We start from the raw sequence: 14,181 nt of genomic DNA, 5'->3' as shown, positions 1-14,181 counted from the left end.
AAATAGCGCAGATTAAAAAGTTGTAGCTTTCCGGGGCTCCTGCTTGGGATTCTCTCTCTCCCTCTCTCTCTGCCCCTCCCCCACTTGGAGGATTTTTCTCTCTTTCTCTCTCTCAAAATAAATAAACATTAAAAAAAAAAGTTGTGGAAACTATTTTCAGTAATCATACACTGATTTATGGTGGTCACAACAGTATTTTTGCTTTGAATCTGTTGTATGTAATAGTAATAAAGCATGAGACATGGGACAGATCAGGGCAGTCTAATTCACCCCTGAGCCCTTCAGAGCCCGGATTCTCAGTATGCAAGAAGGTAGAGATGCAATAGTGAAGGTTAGATTAAAACTATATAGTCCAGAATTTTAACAGGGAATATTAAAGTGAGGTCACGTGGTATCTTATCTTTAAATATATACGTATATTCTAGCCCCATTTACTGCCAAGTCTTTAAAAAGTGATCACCATGGTAACAATGACCATTCCTAGCACCCAGAATGTGATCTAGAAATTCTATTTTCCATTCAAAGAAATCAGAGCAGGGCACCTGGGTGGTTCAGTAGGTTAAGCGTCCGACTTTGGCTCAGGTCATGATCTCCCGGTTCGTGGGTTCGAGACCCGCATCGGGCTCTGTGCTTACAGCTCGGAGCCTGGAGCCTGCTTCGGATCTGTGTCTCCCTCTCTCTCTCTGCTCCTCCCCCGCTCATGCTATGTCTGTCTGTCTGTCTGTCTCTCTCTCTCTCTCAAAAATAAACTTTAAAAATTAAAAAAAAAAAAAAAAAAAGAAAGAAAGAAAAGAAAAAAAGAAAGAAACCAGAGCTTCGGAGAGAAATGACTGATATGAAGTTAGGTGAAGAGATGTCCAAGATGAGCACGGAGCGCCTTACCATACCAAATACCAGGGAAGCTATCAAAAACAACCAGGGTATGTCAAAGGACTCAGGAACCTTGAACAAATTCCTACTAACAGAGAGTGGATGACCTGGGCTTTGAGATAAGAATTGTAATGAATCAAAACCCACGAAAGATGTTCCAATCCATGAATTCAAAATGACATGAAAGGGGGAAAAACCCTAACTGGTCGTCTTCTGAGAAAGAGAGAGAACCAATTCATTATCTTGAAAACTGAGTAAACAAAAGGAGAGATTCAAGCATCTGTCCTACTTTCCTATATGAACAGTACTACTGGCCAAATAGTAGATAAGAGAAGGCATCCCCTTACAATTTTTACCTGCTAAAAATTGAAAACAAAGTAACACAATTTAATATCACCATTTTGCAACCCCTAAGGATCTGCTGGATCTGGGTGCTGAACATCAACGGCTGCACGAATCATCCTGGTATCACGGGCCTCTTGATCAAACAACATAACACTAGCTATCATCTTGCCAAGGGGATCGAGCCTGAACGTGATCACACTTCAGGATCCAGCTGCCAATTTATAGGGAATTTAGAGGACAGAGGAATATGTTGAAATGCACCATGCGTGTGCAATCATCAGAAACCAAGTTGAAAGATGCAGGTCGAAGGAGGGGCTTCTTCATCAGATTCATTGTCAAGGACAAGAAAACGATGGAAGAGGAGCCAAGAGGTTACAAAAGATGTACCAAGTTCTTTAAAGTGGCAAGACTGAGCTATAGTGTCTACAAATACACGTTTGGGTGATTAAAACCAGGGAGAATGACGAGGGGGAGTAGCGGATACTTTTGGAGGGAGGGAGGTGGGGGGGGGTGTTTATGACAGGGAAGGGGCACAGGGAGAGTCTGAGAAGGCTGGCAAAGTTCTATTTCCTGACCTGGGCAGTGGTTATACGGGATTCACTTAACTGAACTCCCTTACCTGTTTATTTAGCGTGTTTTATAATAAAAAGTGTTTTTTGTTTGTTTTATTTTTCAGATGAGTCAAACTTGCTTCTTCAAGAGAAGTTAATACTCTCAGTTTAAGATTTGGGCATCAAGGGTCTAAACAATGTTCCTTTCCTTTAGTAAAATGTGTCTGCAGCCATGAAAATGATCAATTTAGCAAGGCACACTAAGCAGAACAGTTCCTTTTAACATATTTCCTTAATATGATTTGGCTGCCAAAATTACGAAATCACAGGAGGAGCTCTCCTCAGCCAAAAGTCCATGAGGAAAAATGAGTAAATGTTTAAATGACACAGTTCAGGAATTAATTTGTTTATGTCAAATAATTTTAATTAATAAAGCCTTCCACACACGGTTTCTAAGTCTGGCTCAGTCCACAGAAAATGAAGAGGGAAATAAGAGTGGTCTCCAAGCTCTGCACCTGACATGCGTGAGAGCGCCTGTAACTGACGCAGGCACGGCCTTCACTTAGCTCAGCTCTTAATGCATTTCTCCCCATCTGTGCCTATGTTAACCTTTCAACATATCTGGGGCTAGGATTAAAAACTGATCCAAACCCACAATTACATTTCAAGGCTAAGAAGAACATAATCAAGAACAAGACGCTTGACATTAAAAAGCATCCCAAAGCCTGGTTTCACACATAATCTGCTTTTGGAATCTAAATGGGGGAATGTAAAGAACTTACTTTAAAATTCTTTCATATTGTTTGTCTACCTGAATAAGAAGGAATTTCTTAACCAGGGTCAAACTAGACAGAACACACCTTCTGACGTTAGCTTGAAAATAAGCACTTTACTTATTGCAAAACTTTTCAATTTCCCAATATATGCAATATATCCCATTTTATATGTATAACCTTTGGCATCTTATTTCACTATAAAGATTCCATTCATGTTGGTAGTTTCTTTCCTTTGGGGGGAGGGAGAGGAGTTATGTGGTCCAATGGCATTCACAGAATTACCGGAAGGTCATTTTACTGTCCTCAAAATCTTCCCATGGAGCAGACGTGACAACAGCCAATAAGCACGTCCACATGCACGCTCATACAAAAGAAGAAAAAAAACAATACAGTACAACCTCTTTGATAGAAGGGCTTATAAAAGGCTTGGCTATAGTTGTCCTTTCATCTCACTAAATCATGGTATAATCCAATGGACAATCAAAACTGCTATGACTTTCTGCTTTTCAAGCCTCTGCACACACATGCGTTTTGAAAGTCGTAGGTAGGTCTCACTGGCCTGTGTGCATGCCACCCCCTGGGAGCTTACCATAACCGTGCAGTCCTCTGAACCGCTGGCAATGACCTGATCGTTGTGTGGGCACCAGTCTATGTCGAGCACCGGTCCCGTGTGGCCACATACTGTAGGGTAGGATTTGTCAATTCGACCAGTCTGAAAGAAGAGAGAAACAAACGTACTGTGTAACACCAACACCACAGAGTTTGTAGGTTTGCTCAGAACCATTTTTCCTTTATTACCTCCACCCCAAACTCTCAAGTATCTATGTATCACGGTCAATGTCAACTAGTAAGAACTGTCAAGTTTTATGTCCAGAAATAGCTACTGCCAAGGACATGCCACCAAATTACAAGGATCCAAATTTCTAGAACCACAAAGATTTTTATTTAATCAACTGCATTAGCAGACATAGTGAACGAGAATGCTAAATCTTTTCACCAAAACACAATTTGTAAATTATAGGTGTGTTTTTACTATTAAAAAAAAAAAAACAAAAAACTTGGTGTTACTCAAAATGTTAAATACAACTCTTAGTAAAATTAGCTAATACCCTTGAATATACAAATCACTAGTTCTGGAAATGAATGGCACTGTGAGCACACAAAGTTAGGGTAATAAAAAGAAAAGCTTTAGCTAAGGCTTAGGGGCTCAATCTGTATAAGACTGTCTCAGTCTCTTTACTGTCTCTGATCAACAGAAGAGTCAGCCAGACCAACTTATTAACACTAGCTTAGATCTCACCCATTATCTAGTCCACGTCTCATTGAGAATACAATATTCAGGGGCGCCTGGGTGGTTCAGTTGGTTAAGTGTCCAACTCTTGATTTCGGCTCGGGTCATGATCTCATGGTTGGTGCAATCAAGCCCCACATCAGGCTCCATGCACAGCGTGGAGTCTGCCTGGGATTCTCTCTCTGCCCCTCCCTCACTCGTGGATGCTCTCTCTCTCTCTCAACGTAAACAAACATTAAAAAAACATTTTTCAGTGCTGATCATAAGTAACCATCATGATATACTCACGTGACACATCTGAATCTAACAAGTCAATCTGGCTTATCAAGCCAATTTTGTGTTGACCAAGACAAATGCTATTGTAACAGGTACACAAAAGCTATTTCCTTTTTTAAACATGTTGGTGCAATCCATGCCGAGGTCCTGTATGCTCTAAAAGCGAGCGTACAACGAGGAATCATGGCCAAGCAAAACTGAACCTATTTTGTTGTTGTGTTATTCTCCTGTTAAGACAAGTCAGTACAACACTGGGGCAAGGCTTCCCAGAAAATTTTCAAGATCAAGGAATTCTGTGATTTCTCCACTGTGACTCAACTGTGGAAATGTCCCGAGAAGCAATTATGCTAAACACAAAGACCACAGTACTGAGAGTCAGACAGATATGGGTTCAAATCCAGACTCTACTGTTCAAACAGTGGGTGGCCTTAGGCAAGTCACGTAATCTGAGCTTCAGCCCATCATCTGTGAAAGGAGTGACAATAATACTCATCTCCCAGGATTACCGTAGGATTAAATGAAATAAAGTTTTTAGGTAAATCATAACTTGGTATTACAATTATCTGTATATGGTATGTAAAAAATTTAATTTCAGATATACCTCAGAGATATGGCAGGCTCTGGTACATATCAGTGCAATTAAAGTGAGTCAAATGAAGTTTTCAATTTTACTGTGTACACAAAAGTTGTATTTATACCATACTGTAGTCTATTAAATGTGCGACAGCATGATGTCTAAAAAAACACAATGCATAAACCTTAATTAGGAAGTACTTTATTGCTGAAGAATGCTAGCCATCATGTGAGCTTTCACTGAGTCATGATCACTGATCACATATAAACCATAAATGTAACAGCAACGAAAAAGTCTGAAATATTCCAAGAACGAACAAAATGTAATAGAGGCACAAAGTGAGCAAATGCTGTTGGGAAAATGGCATCGACAGACTTCCTCGATGGGGGATCGCCACAAACCTGGTTTGGGAAAAAAGAGTATCTGTGAAGTGCAATAAATGAGGTAAGCCTGTTTGTGGTTTATATACACAATGGAATACTACGTGGCAATGAGAAAGAATGAAATATGGCCTTTTGTAGCAACGTGGATGGAACTGGAGAGTGTGATGCTAAGTGAAATAAGCCATACAGAGAAAGACAGATACCATATGGTTTCACTCTTATGTGGATCCTGAGAAACTTAACAGAAACCCATGGGGGAGGGGAAGGAAAAAAAAAAAAAAAAGAGGTTAGAGTGGGAGAGAGCCAAAGCATAGGAGACTGTTAAAAACTGAGAACAGGGGCGCCTGGGTGGCGCAGTCGGTTAAGCGTCCGACTTCAGCCAGGTCACGATCTCGCGGTCCGTGAGTTCGAGCCCCGCGTCAGGCTCTGGGCTGACGGCTCGGAGCCTGGAGCCTGTTTCCGATTCTGTGTCTCCCTCTCTCTCTGCCCCTCCCCCGTTCATGCTCTGTCTCTCTCTGTCCCAAAAATAAATTTAAAAACGTTGAAAAAAAAAAAAAAACAAAAACAAAAACTGAGAACAAACTGAGAGGGTTGATGGGGGGTGGGAGCGAGGGGAGGGTGGGTGATGGGTATTGAAGAGAGCACCTTTTGGGATGAGCACTGGGTGTTGTATGGAAACCAATTTGACAATAAATTTCATATATTGGAAAAAAAAATGAGGTAAGCCTGTATGGTGACTGGAATATAGTAAATACACAATATAAAACTACTTTTATTACTAGTTCTTCTCTAATACATTAATTTAGTCTATCATTAAGAAGGACAAACATGTGTCACTTATGAACTCTCATGGGGCCCAGACGCTGTGCTGAGTATGAGAGACAGAGAAGTAAACACGGCAGCCCTGTCCTGGCGGGACGTAGAGGCCGTGTCAACCACCAAATACGGTGCAGCAGAAGACATGCGCCACGGGACAAGCACAGGTGGCAGGAACACAGAAGAAGGGCATTCAGCCAGGCCTGTGGGGATCACAGTCTTCGGGGAGGTTTTCTTTCTTCTCTTTTAAGCTTATTTATTTTTAGAGAGAAGGACAGTTCAAGAGTGTGGGGGGAGGGGCAGAGAGACAGAGAGGGAGAGAGAATCTCAAGCAGGCTACACGCTGTCGGCACAGAGCCTGACGCAGTGCATGATCTCACGCACCATGAGCCAGATGCTTAACCGACTGAGCCACCCAGGCACAGAAAGGTTCTCTGCCGAGAAAAGAAGAATTCTAAATTGAGGTGTGAAGATGGCCCTGTCCACAGACCTAAAGCCTAGGTTTTTTCACATGCTCGTTTTCTCTTGTAAATCGAATTAAACCCAGTTTGGACCTGTGGAATTGCATCGGCAGAAAAGGAATCCTAAAAGAAAGTGCCAACGAACACAGAACCTGGGTGTTATAAGGAGGGCCACACGGGTCATTTACAGGCAGCAAAGCACAGATGGCTGAGAAGCAGACTGCCTGGGCTGGCGTCACGACTCTGTCAGGTTCCAGCTCTGATGCCCTGGCCAAAATGACTTCACCTCTCCACCTCATCTCCTCATCTGTAAACTGAGAACGTCGTGATTCCTTCTATACGAGCTGATGTGAAGACAAATTGAAGATAATCCAGGTAAAGTACTTTCCCAGCATTTGCAGGGCTCAATAAACGTCACCCCAAATTCAGCAACTGCTGGAATCCACTCTGTCATATCCCTGATCCCATCTCTCCTTAGAGAAGCAACTGCTGCTGAGGCCTCTAGCCAGGTTGTTTTCCCTATTTTCTGTACTGCATCCTCACAAAAACCGTGTGAGTGACCCAGCCCGTAAGCTACTACTCCCTGTAATATTCTATTTCTCATGCAGGTGGCGGTGGACTCGCAGGTGTTCGTTTTACAGTAATACTGTGATATACATAATATGTAATTGTAGTATCAACATATTGAACCCACCAGCTAAAAGACAGCATGTTTCAGATTTGATTACAACCAGCTACAAGACATATTTTAAAAGTAATAAAGGAACTAAGTTAAAAAATAAAAAGGCAGGGGTGCCTGGGTGGCTCAGACATGATTCCCAGGGTTGTGGGACCGAGCCCCAAGTCAGGCTCTGCACTGCACACGGAGCCTGCTTGGGATTCTCTCCTCCCCCGTCCGCCCCTCTCCCCCGCTCATGCTCTCTCTCTCTGAAACAAACAAAAAACAAGAAAACTAAAAAGTAATTAAAGCAGGGGAAGGCCGTAAAAATATATGCCAAATAGCTGAGCAAGGACAGACTTTAAGGTAGAATGCACTATTAAAGATTAATGTCACTGTATAATTTTGAAACAATTCACTGGGATGCTAAAGGCACTAGGAAGTCAAAATATTTATAGCAGAAGCTGAGAGAACTATGAAGAGAAAATGACAAAGCCATAATCTTAAGAGATTTTAACAAAGACTCACTCTCAAGCAAACAGACAAAAATTAGTATGAATATAGAAGACTTTAACAAAAGTCACAGGCTTTGGGACTCCTGGGTGGCTCAGTTGGTTAAGCCTCTAACTTTAGCTCAGGTCACGATCTCACGGTTCATGGGTTCGAGCCCCGCGTTGGGCTCTGTGCTGACAGCTCGGAGCCTGGAGCCTGCTTCGGATTCTGTGTCTGTCTGTCTCTCTCTCTCTCTCTCTCTCTCTCTAAACCAAATAAACACTGGGGGAAAAAAAGTAACAAGATTTATCTAATGGATATATCTAGCCTTGGAGCCAATATTTAAAAATAAACATTTTTTTCAAACACACATTAAACATTACCTTTTTTAAATGACCAATTAGGATACCACAAAGCAAACCTCACAAAATACCAAGAAATCAATACCTCATAGTGCATGTTCAGAGTACAATGCAATTCAATTAAAAATTAATAGAAAAAATATGAACCAAAAATCCCTAAGGCATCTGAAAATTTTTTAAATTTACTAAATAATTCACATGGAAAGTCATAATGGCCAATAGAAATGTTAAAACTGATCAATAAACACATGACGTTTCATAACTTGTGGGAGAGGGCTAAAACAGATCTTAACGGTAAATCAATTAGCTTTAAATGCACATATACAGAAAGTCTGAAAATTAAGGAGCTGATAATAAGCACATGAAAAGGTTGCCGTATTTTTATATAGAGCACACCCAAAGAATGTAAAATTATGAAAAGAAATTAACAAGAAAGAAAATAAATAATAAGCCACATCAACACAATAGGATAGATTAAGAAAGAAGAGAAAGCACAAATACCAGGAATTTAACAAGGGACATAACTTACAAATATGGTGTAAATTCACATAATATGAAAATACTAGGAATAACATCTGATAATAAATTTTAAAACACCAGATGAAAGAAGCAATCTCCTAGAAAAAAAAACATCAAAAAATTGTCAATAAATAAAAAACCTGAATAGACCCATAGCCACAAAAGACCAGTAACAAAAGTCCACATACTACCTACCTCCCCATAAATCTAATCACATAATACCAAAGGCCACTAGGCCCACGTGGTTTTACAGGAGAGCTTTACCAAACACTCAAGGAAGAGATCGGCTCAGACAAAACTTTCCAGAGAACAGAAAAGAGCAGTACCGCTCAACCCCTCACTTAAGGACTGTGCCACCCTGATAACAAAGGACGGTATGACAAAGAGAAACTGAAGCCTACATGACAAACACTGTTGCAAACTCCCCTCAAGAACAACAAAAAAACAAGCAGAGTGCAGACAAGCTGCAGACAGAGAAGATACACATGCAACATCCATATCCAACAAAGTCAACCAACAACCTGACAAAGTCAACAAACAACCTGACAGAATGATGGCAAACGACAGGAGCACAGGAGCACTGAATTCACAGAGAAGGAAAAGCCCATTCAGATGTATGAAAAGATACTTGGTCTCACTCAGGGAACTAGAAATTAAAATGCTATGGTAACATCTTATACCTATTAAAACTGGCAACAATTTAGAAGCCTAATTACAAGTGTTGGCAAGGATGTCAGGAAAGAGGAATTCCAAGCGACCGTTCACTGAAGGCTCCTGCTCTGATTCTTTTTGAGAGCAATCTGGACACAGGTAGAGGTGAAGCTGCCCACCCGAGCAATACCATTTGAGGTGGTCTGTGGGAAAGAAAGGTCCCCGTATTTGCACAGAAAGGATATTAACCGCAGCATCACTGGGAATGGTGAAAAAAGCAGAAGCAATTTAACTGTCCTTGGTATGGAAATAGGTATCACTCACACAAAAGTTTAACACACACAAAAATCAGTCTATGTACAGATACATACACATGTAGTAAAAGTACACAAATAGAATACATACCAACTTTGAGGAAATGATTACCTCTGGTGAAGGAGAAGAGGAAAAAAGGGGAATGGTATTTTAGTTACATCTGTTATGCTTTATTGTTTTTTAAAAAATGGGAGGTAGGAAACAAACATGGTAAAATATTAACATCTGTTTAATCTTGTGGGTGAGCACATGAGTGTCCTAGTATTTTGTTTCCTATCTTAAAAAATAACTAAAAAAAGAAAAACACTTTACTCCCAAGGGAAAAAAGTTTTTGTATCTGAATTGTTTTATCTTTGCATTCTTAGGCTCTGCCCAGCAAACCACGTCTGGCCTCTTTGATGGCAAAGTACAGTTACTAAATAAACTCTGAGCTTCCAAGGACATCAAATACTTTTCTCTAATACAAGTTGTTCTTAATTATACTGTGAAACTTACTAAATGACTTTTTTTTTTAGGTTAAAATTACACAATCGTGGCTTAAAGATACCGTTCAGTCAAGTCAGACATTTGAGAATAGTGAGTAGTAAGCCTCTCTTCCACTCTCAGCTCAGTGCTGACAAGTCCAGGGCATCAAAGTACTAAAGAGCCGAATGTTTTTGCAGGAACTTGAATCCCATTGAAAGGGCAACTGCTACCAACTGCCCTCCTTCCCATCAAAGCCAAAGAAGAAGAAAACTTGCGAACCCTTTCAGAATGCTTATGTTACATGGTAGGAACCGTACGAAGACCTTTCTGTCTTCGTTCTCACCAAGCTGCTTCATGATATAGCATCTGTACTGTCCCCATTTTCTAAATAAAGAAATGGAGTGAAGCAGCACAGACCGAAAGCATCAGTGACGATCCATCCGTACTAGATTTCCACAGGGCAAGAAAATTCCCACTAGGCCACGGGTTGTGAAAAAGGCACAACAGTAATGTTAAAGCTATTGGCAGCTGGTCATCAGAAATAGAGCTCATAAAAATGATACCCTGCCACCAGCTGTTTCCTCTGGTTGTAAACATCATCACAAATCCTTACAACAAATAAAACAGGGAAAGTAGCATCATACTGCAGCAGAACAAAAAGGCCATCGACTAAATGTCTGATAGTGATAAAGGAACAAAAAAGGAAGAAAGTGTGAGAAGAACTGGCATCTTAGTGGCACACTTGGGGCACCTGGATGGCTCAGTTGGTGCAGTGTCCAACTCTTGGTTTCGGCTCAGGTCATGATCTCAGGGGCTCAGCTTGAGCCCCACTTTGACTACTTGCTGGGCATGGAGCCTGCGCTCTCTTTCTAAAAAGAAGAAAAAATTTTGAAAAAAATAAATGTGCCCTAATCGTTTTACATACAGGATGTATGTAAATCAATCAAGGGTCAGCGATCACGATTTCAAGGGCTTACACTTGAGTATCTTCTTACCCATAATAAAATCAATTAAGAGAAAAGCACAGCATATTTTACCCTATGAGTATATGTTATTAAAAGGGCAGAGCTGGGCACTTATAGACTGCTGAGAGCTCGGTACAAGGAAACTGAAAGAAACCACACAACAGTGGCCGTATATGGTAAAGATGTGGACGCACCGTTCTGAGAAACATTTTGCACTAGCATTTAATGAGAATGTATTTCTCATTCCTACCCATGACGCATCCTCATTCATCATCCGGTCAACGAACCGAGGCATCCATGTCTAATTGCTGGCGTGTGGGGGGCCATTCAGAAGAGACACCCACTGTAAGTCAGGCTGGCAACATGGCTCACCTGAGCTTCTAAGCAGCAAATGTAAATAAATGCAGAGGCTGAAAAGAAGAGTTACAAGAATTTAATGCCAGCCCCCCCCCTTTTTTTTTTTTAACTAAATGGTGGTTTATTTTAAGAACTACCTATCAATTTTCCAAGGCTCCTATAGAGAATAATTTCATTTACTAACAAATCAGGTCACTGTCTCATTAAGGATGTGTCACACCTCAGCTGCATCATCTAGAATATTCCCACTTTTCTAGCATGGAATTGAAAGTTTAGCTGAGAATAGTCTGTCACTCTTTAGACTCCCTGCTTTAAATAATGTGTACAAATTTATTGATTACTTCCTAGTCCCAGCCACTTGCCATGGGAGAACTCTATGTACACCTCTCTAGCTAAAACTCCAAGTGGTGGGAATTGCCAGCAAGTCAACTCAAGGGGCAAAAAATGACCCAGGTTACCAAAGGCTCCGGCCCCGAGCCTCGTTCACACACTTGGGGAATACCAGTGGACTAGGTCAGGGCACCGAGTCATGCACTATCATTATCTGAAAGATCCTTTGGCCTGCCCGGGGCCCAGCAACATGAGCCCCAGGGAAAATTCAGCCTCCAAAGTGCGCGTACAGCTGGCACAAGGCAGAGGTGTGACAGCACAATTTCCATGTGGCTGGCCCGAGCTGAGGCTGATGGCTTTGACATGTTCCAGCCACCAATCCGCATCGTGGCAGAAAACCACCTAGACACCAGCATTATCATTTACTCTGGGTTTGGGGAAAGTTCTCAAAAATTTCAAAGCAGCCACAAAACTGAAAAGAGCTCCTGGAAAACTGATGCTTCAACTAAACCCAAAGTTAGGCAACACTTTCCTCCAACAGGCATGTTTGGAGAGGGGAAAGTGAAATCAAAATTTAAGCACCAGTAAATGTATTCTCTAACTGCTCTAAGAAGGAACACCTGTAATTGTAAATAACTTTGCAAACACATTCCTCCTGAGGTATACAAAATACAGTGTAACTCTTATGACATGATAGTCCCGGTTGTTCAAGACATTTCCCATCCATTTCAATGGGAAACCGTAACTGTCCCACCTCCATCTACCAGTGCACCTTACTTCTCACACCTCATGTCAAAAAGGAACCCCTACTGGGGCACTTGGCTGCCTCGGGTCAGTTAAGAATCCAACGATTTCAGCTCAGGTTATGATCTCACAGTTTGTGGGACTGAGCCGTGCATGTTGGGCTCTGCACTGACAGCATGGAGCCTGCTTGGGGTCTCTCTCGCGCACTCTGCCCCTCTCTCTCAAAAGAAATACATAAAAACTTTATTTTTTTTTTAATTTTTTTCAACGTTTTTTATTTATTTTTGGGACAGAGAGAGACAGAGCATGAACGGGGGAGGGGCAGAGAGAGAGGGAGACACAGAATCAGAAACAGGCTCCAGACTCCGAGCCATCAGCCCAGAGCCTGACGCGGGGCTCGAACTCACGGACCGCGAGATCGTGACCTGGCTGAAGTCGGACGCTTAGACTGCGCCACCCAGGCGCCCCCATAAAAACTTTAAAACATACACACACAAAGGAATCCATACTTAAGAAGTGAACTCATCCTACGTGCTGAGAGCAGTACTGAGCAACCAAAACGCTCTAAATATCTACGGATAAATGTGTACAGTAGTCGTCTTGCATATTTGTTCCTATAAAGGAGCTCCACTCTGGGATGTGTCTTTAAAGGAGCTAATGGTGGCTCAGTCCGTGAAGTGTCTGACTTTGGCTCAGGTCATGATCTCACAGTTCGTGAGTTTGAGCCCCACGTAGGGCTCTGTGCTGACAGCGCAGAGACTGCTTCAGATCTTCTGTCTCTCTCTGTCCCTTCCCTGCTCTCTCTCTAGTTCATAAATAATAAATAAATAAATAAATAAATAAATAAATAAATAAATAAATAAATAAAAGGAGCTAATGGTATATCTCAGATGAACCAGCAGACATTTTCACCCTCCCAAACTCCAAAGTCAACAGTAGGAAGCTGCCAACATGACCTCTGCATTCTATAAAAGATCATTCAGAATGACTGTTTCTTGATGTAACAACAACCCCTCACATGATAACCATTTTCAATCCACACATTAGCTTGCTCGCTCTGGGAGCATCTAATGGATGGCTCTTTCAAAATGTTACCATTCGGTACAGCTACCCAGCACTTTGCCCAGCAGGCTCATTCTCATGATAACACAGGTTTCCAAAAAGTTAATAAACTCCCACGGTGTTAAAAAGTGACACGTTGGGGCGCCTGGGTGGCTCAGTCGGTTAGGCGTCCGACTTCGGCTCAGGTCATGATCTCACGGGTCCGTGAGTTCGAGCCCCCCGCGTCGGGCTCTGTGCTGACAGCTTAGAGCCTGGAGCCTATTTCAGATTCTGTGTCTCCCTCTCTCTCTCTGACCCTCCCCCGTTCATGCTCTGTCTCTATCTCAAAAATAAATAAACGTTAAAAAAATAAAAAATAAATTAAAAAAAAGTGACACGTTAATTTTATCAGTCAAATCAAGCATTCCCCCGTAAGACGCTCCTTCCGCATACGACGTCTTTCCAGCTGACGTCCTGGCATTTCAGCGACACGGACACCCACACTGTTCCAGGGTGCTGGCTTCTGAGAACAGTCCACACCATCCCTCTTGGCTGGTCCGGCACGGCAGCTTCCCAGCGCCTTTCCAGCTTCGGACCTACAGTCATCTTATCCAGCCGCTTCATGACCCATCATTATAATCTGTGCTTATTATCCAGACGGGCTATTCTACCCTCGGATGTAAGGGTCTAACACAACCCCTACCGTATCCTGAATCAAGGAACAAGAGACAAAGATTTTGCAAACTGTCTGTCCCTACTTTATCTTCACATAAGTTTTTATTTTAGGAAAAAATGTTAATCAGAATCACTTTATACGCCCAAAGTTCAATAACTTTGTCATTCCGTCCATACATTTGAGGATCTTTTTTGTAAGGCACTGACAATAACTCCTTGCTGGCCTTGGAGGGACACACTGAGAACTCCCCAACTCCGTAAGGA

General features: G+C 41.9%; 1 protein-coding gene across 2 annotated transcripts in view; it reads right to left on the bottom strand.

Moving 5' to 3' along the window:
• The window catches only part of CORO1C (coronin 1C), a 75,535-nt gene that overhangs the window by 24,061 nt on the left and 37,293 nt on the right, over positions 1-14,181 (bottom strand). For both annotated transcript variants that reach the window (XM_058691058.1, XM_058691057.1), the window contains one exon: positions 3,132-3,254. In XM_058691058.1, the coding sequence (XP_058547041.1) occupies positions 3,132-3,134 (3 nt within the window). In that variant the 5' untranslated portion in view covers positions 3,135-3,254. The remainder of the gene's footprint in view (positions 1-3,131; positions 3,255-14,181) is intronic.

The sequence above is a fragment of the Neofelis nebulosa genome, chromosome 11, assembly GCF_028018385.1.
Source record: "Neofelis nebulosa isolate mNeoNeb1 chromosome 11, mNeoNeb1.pri, whole genome shotgun sequence".
NCBI lineage: Eukaryota > Metazoa > Chordata > Mammalia > Carnivora > Felidae > Neofelis > Neofelis nebulosa.
The sequence above is the reverse complement of the archived record's forward strand: the minus strand, read 5'-3'. Positions and strand labels throughout refer to the sequence as shown.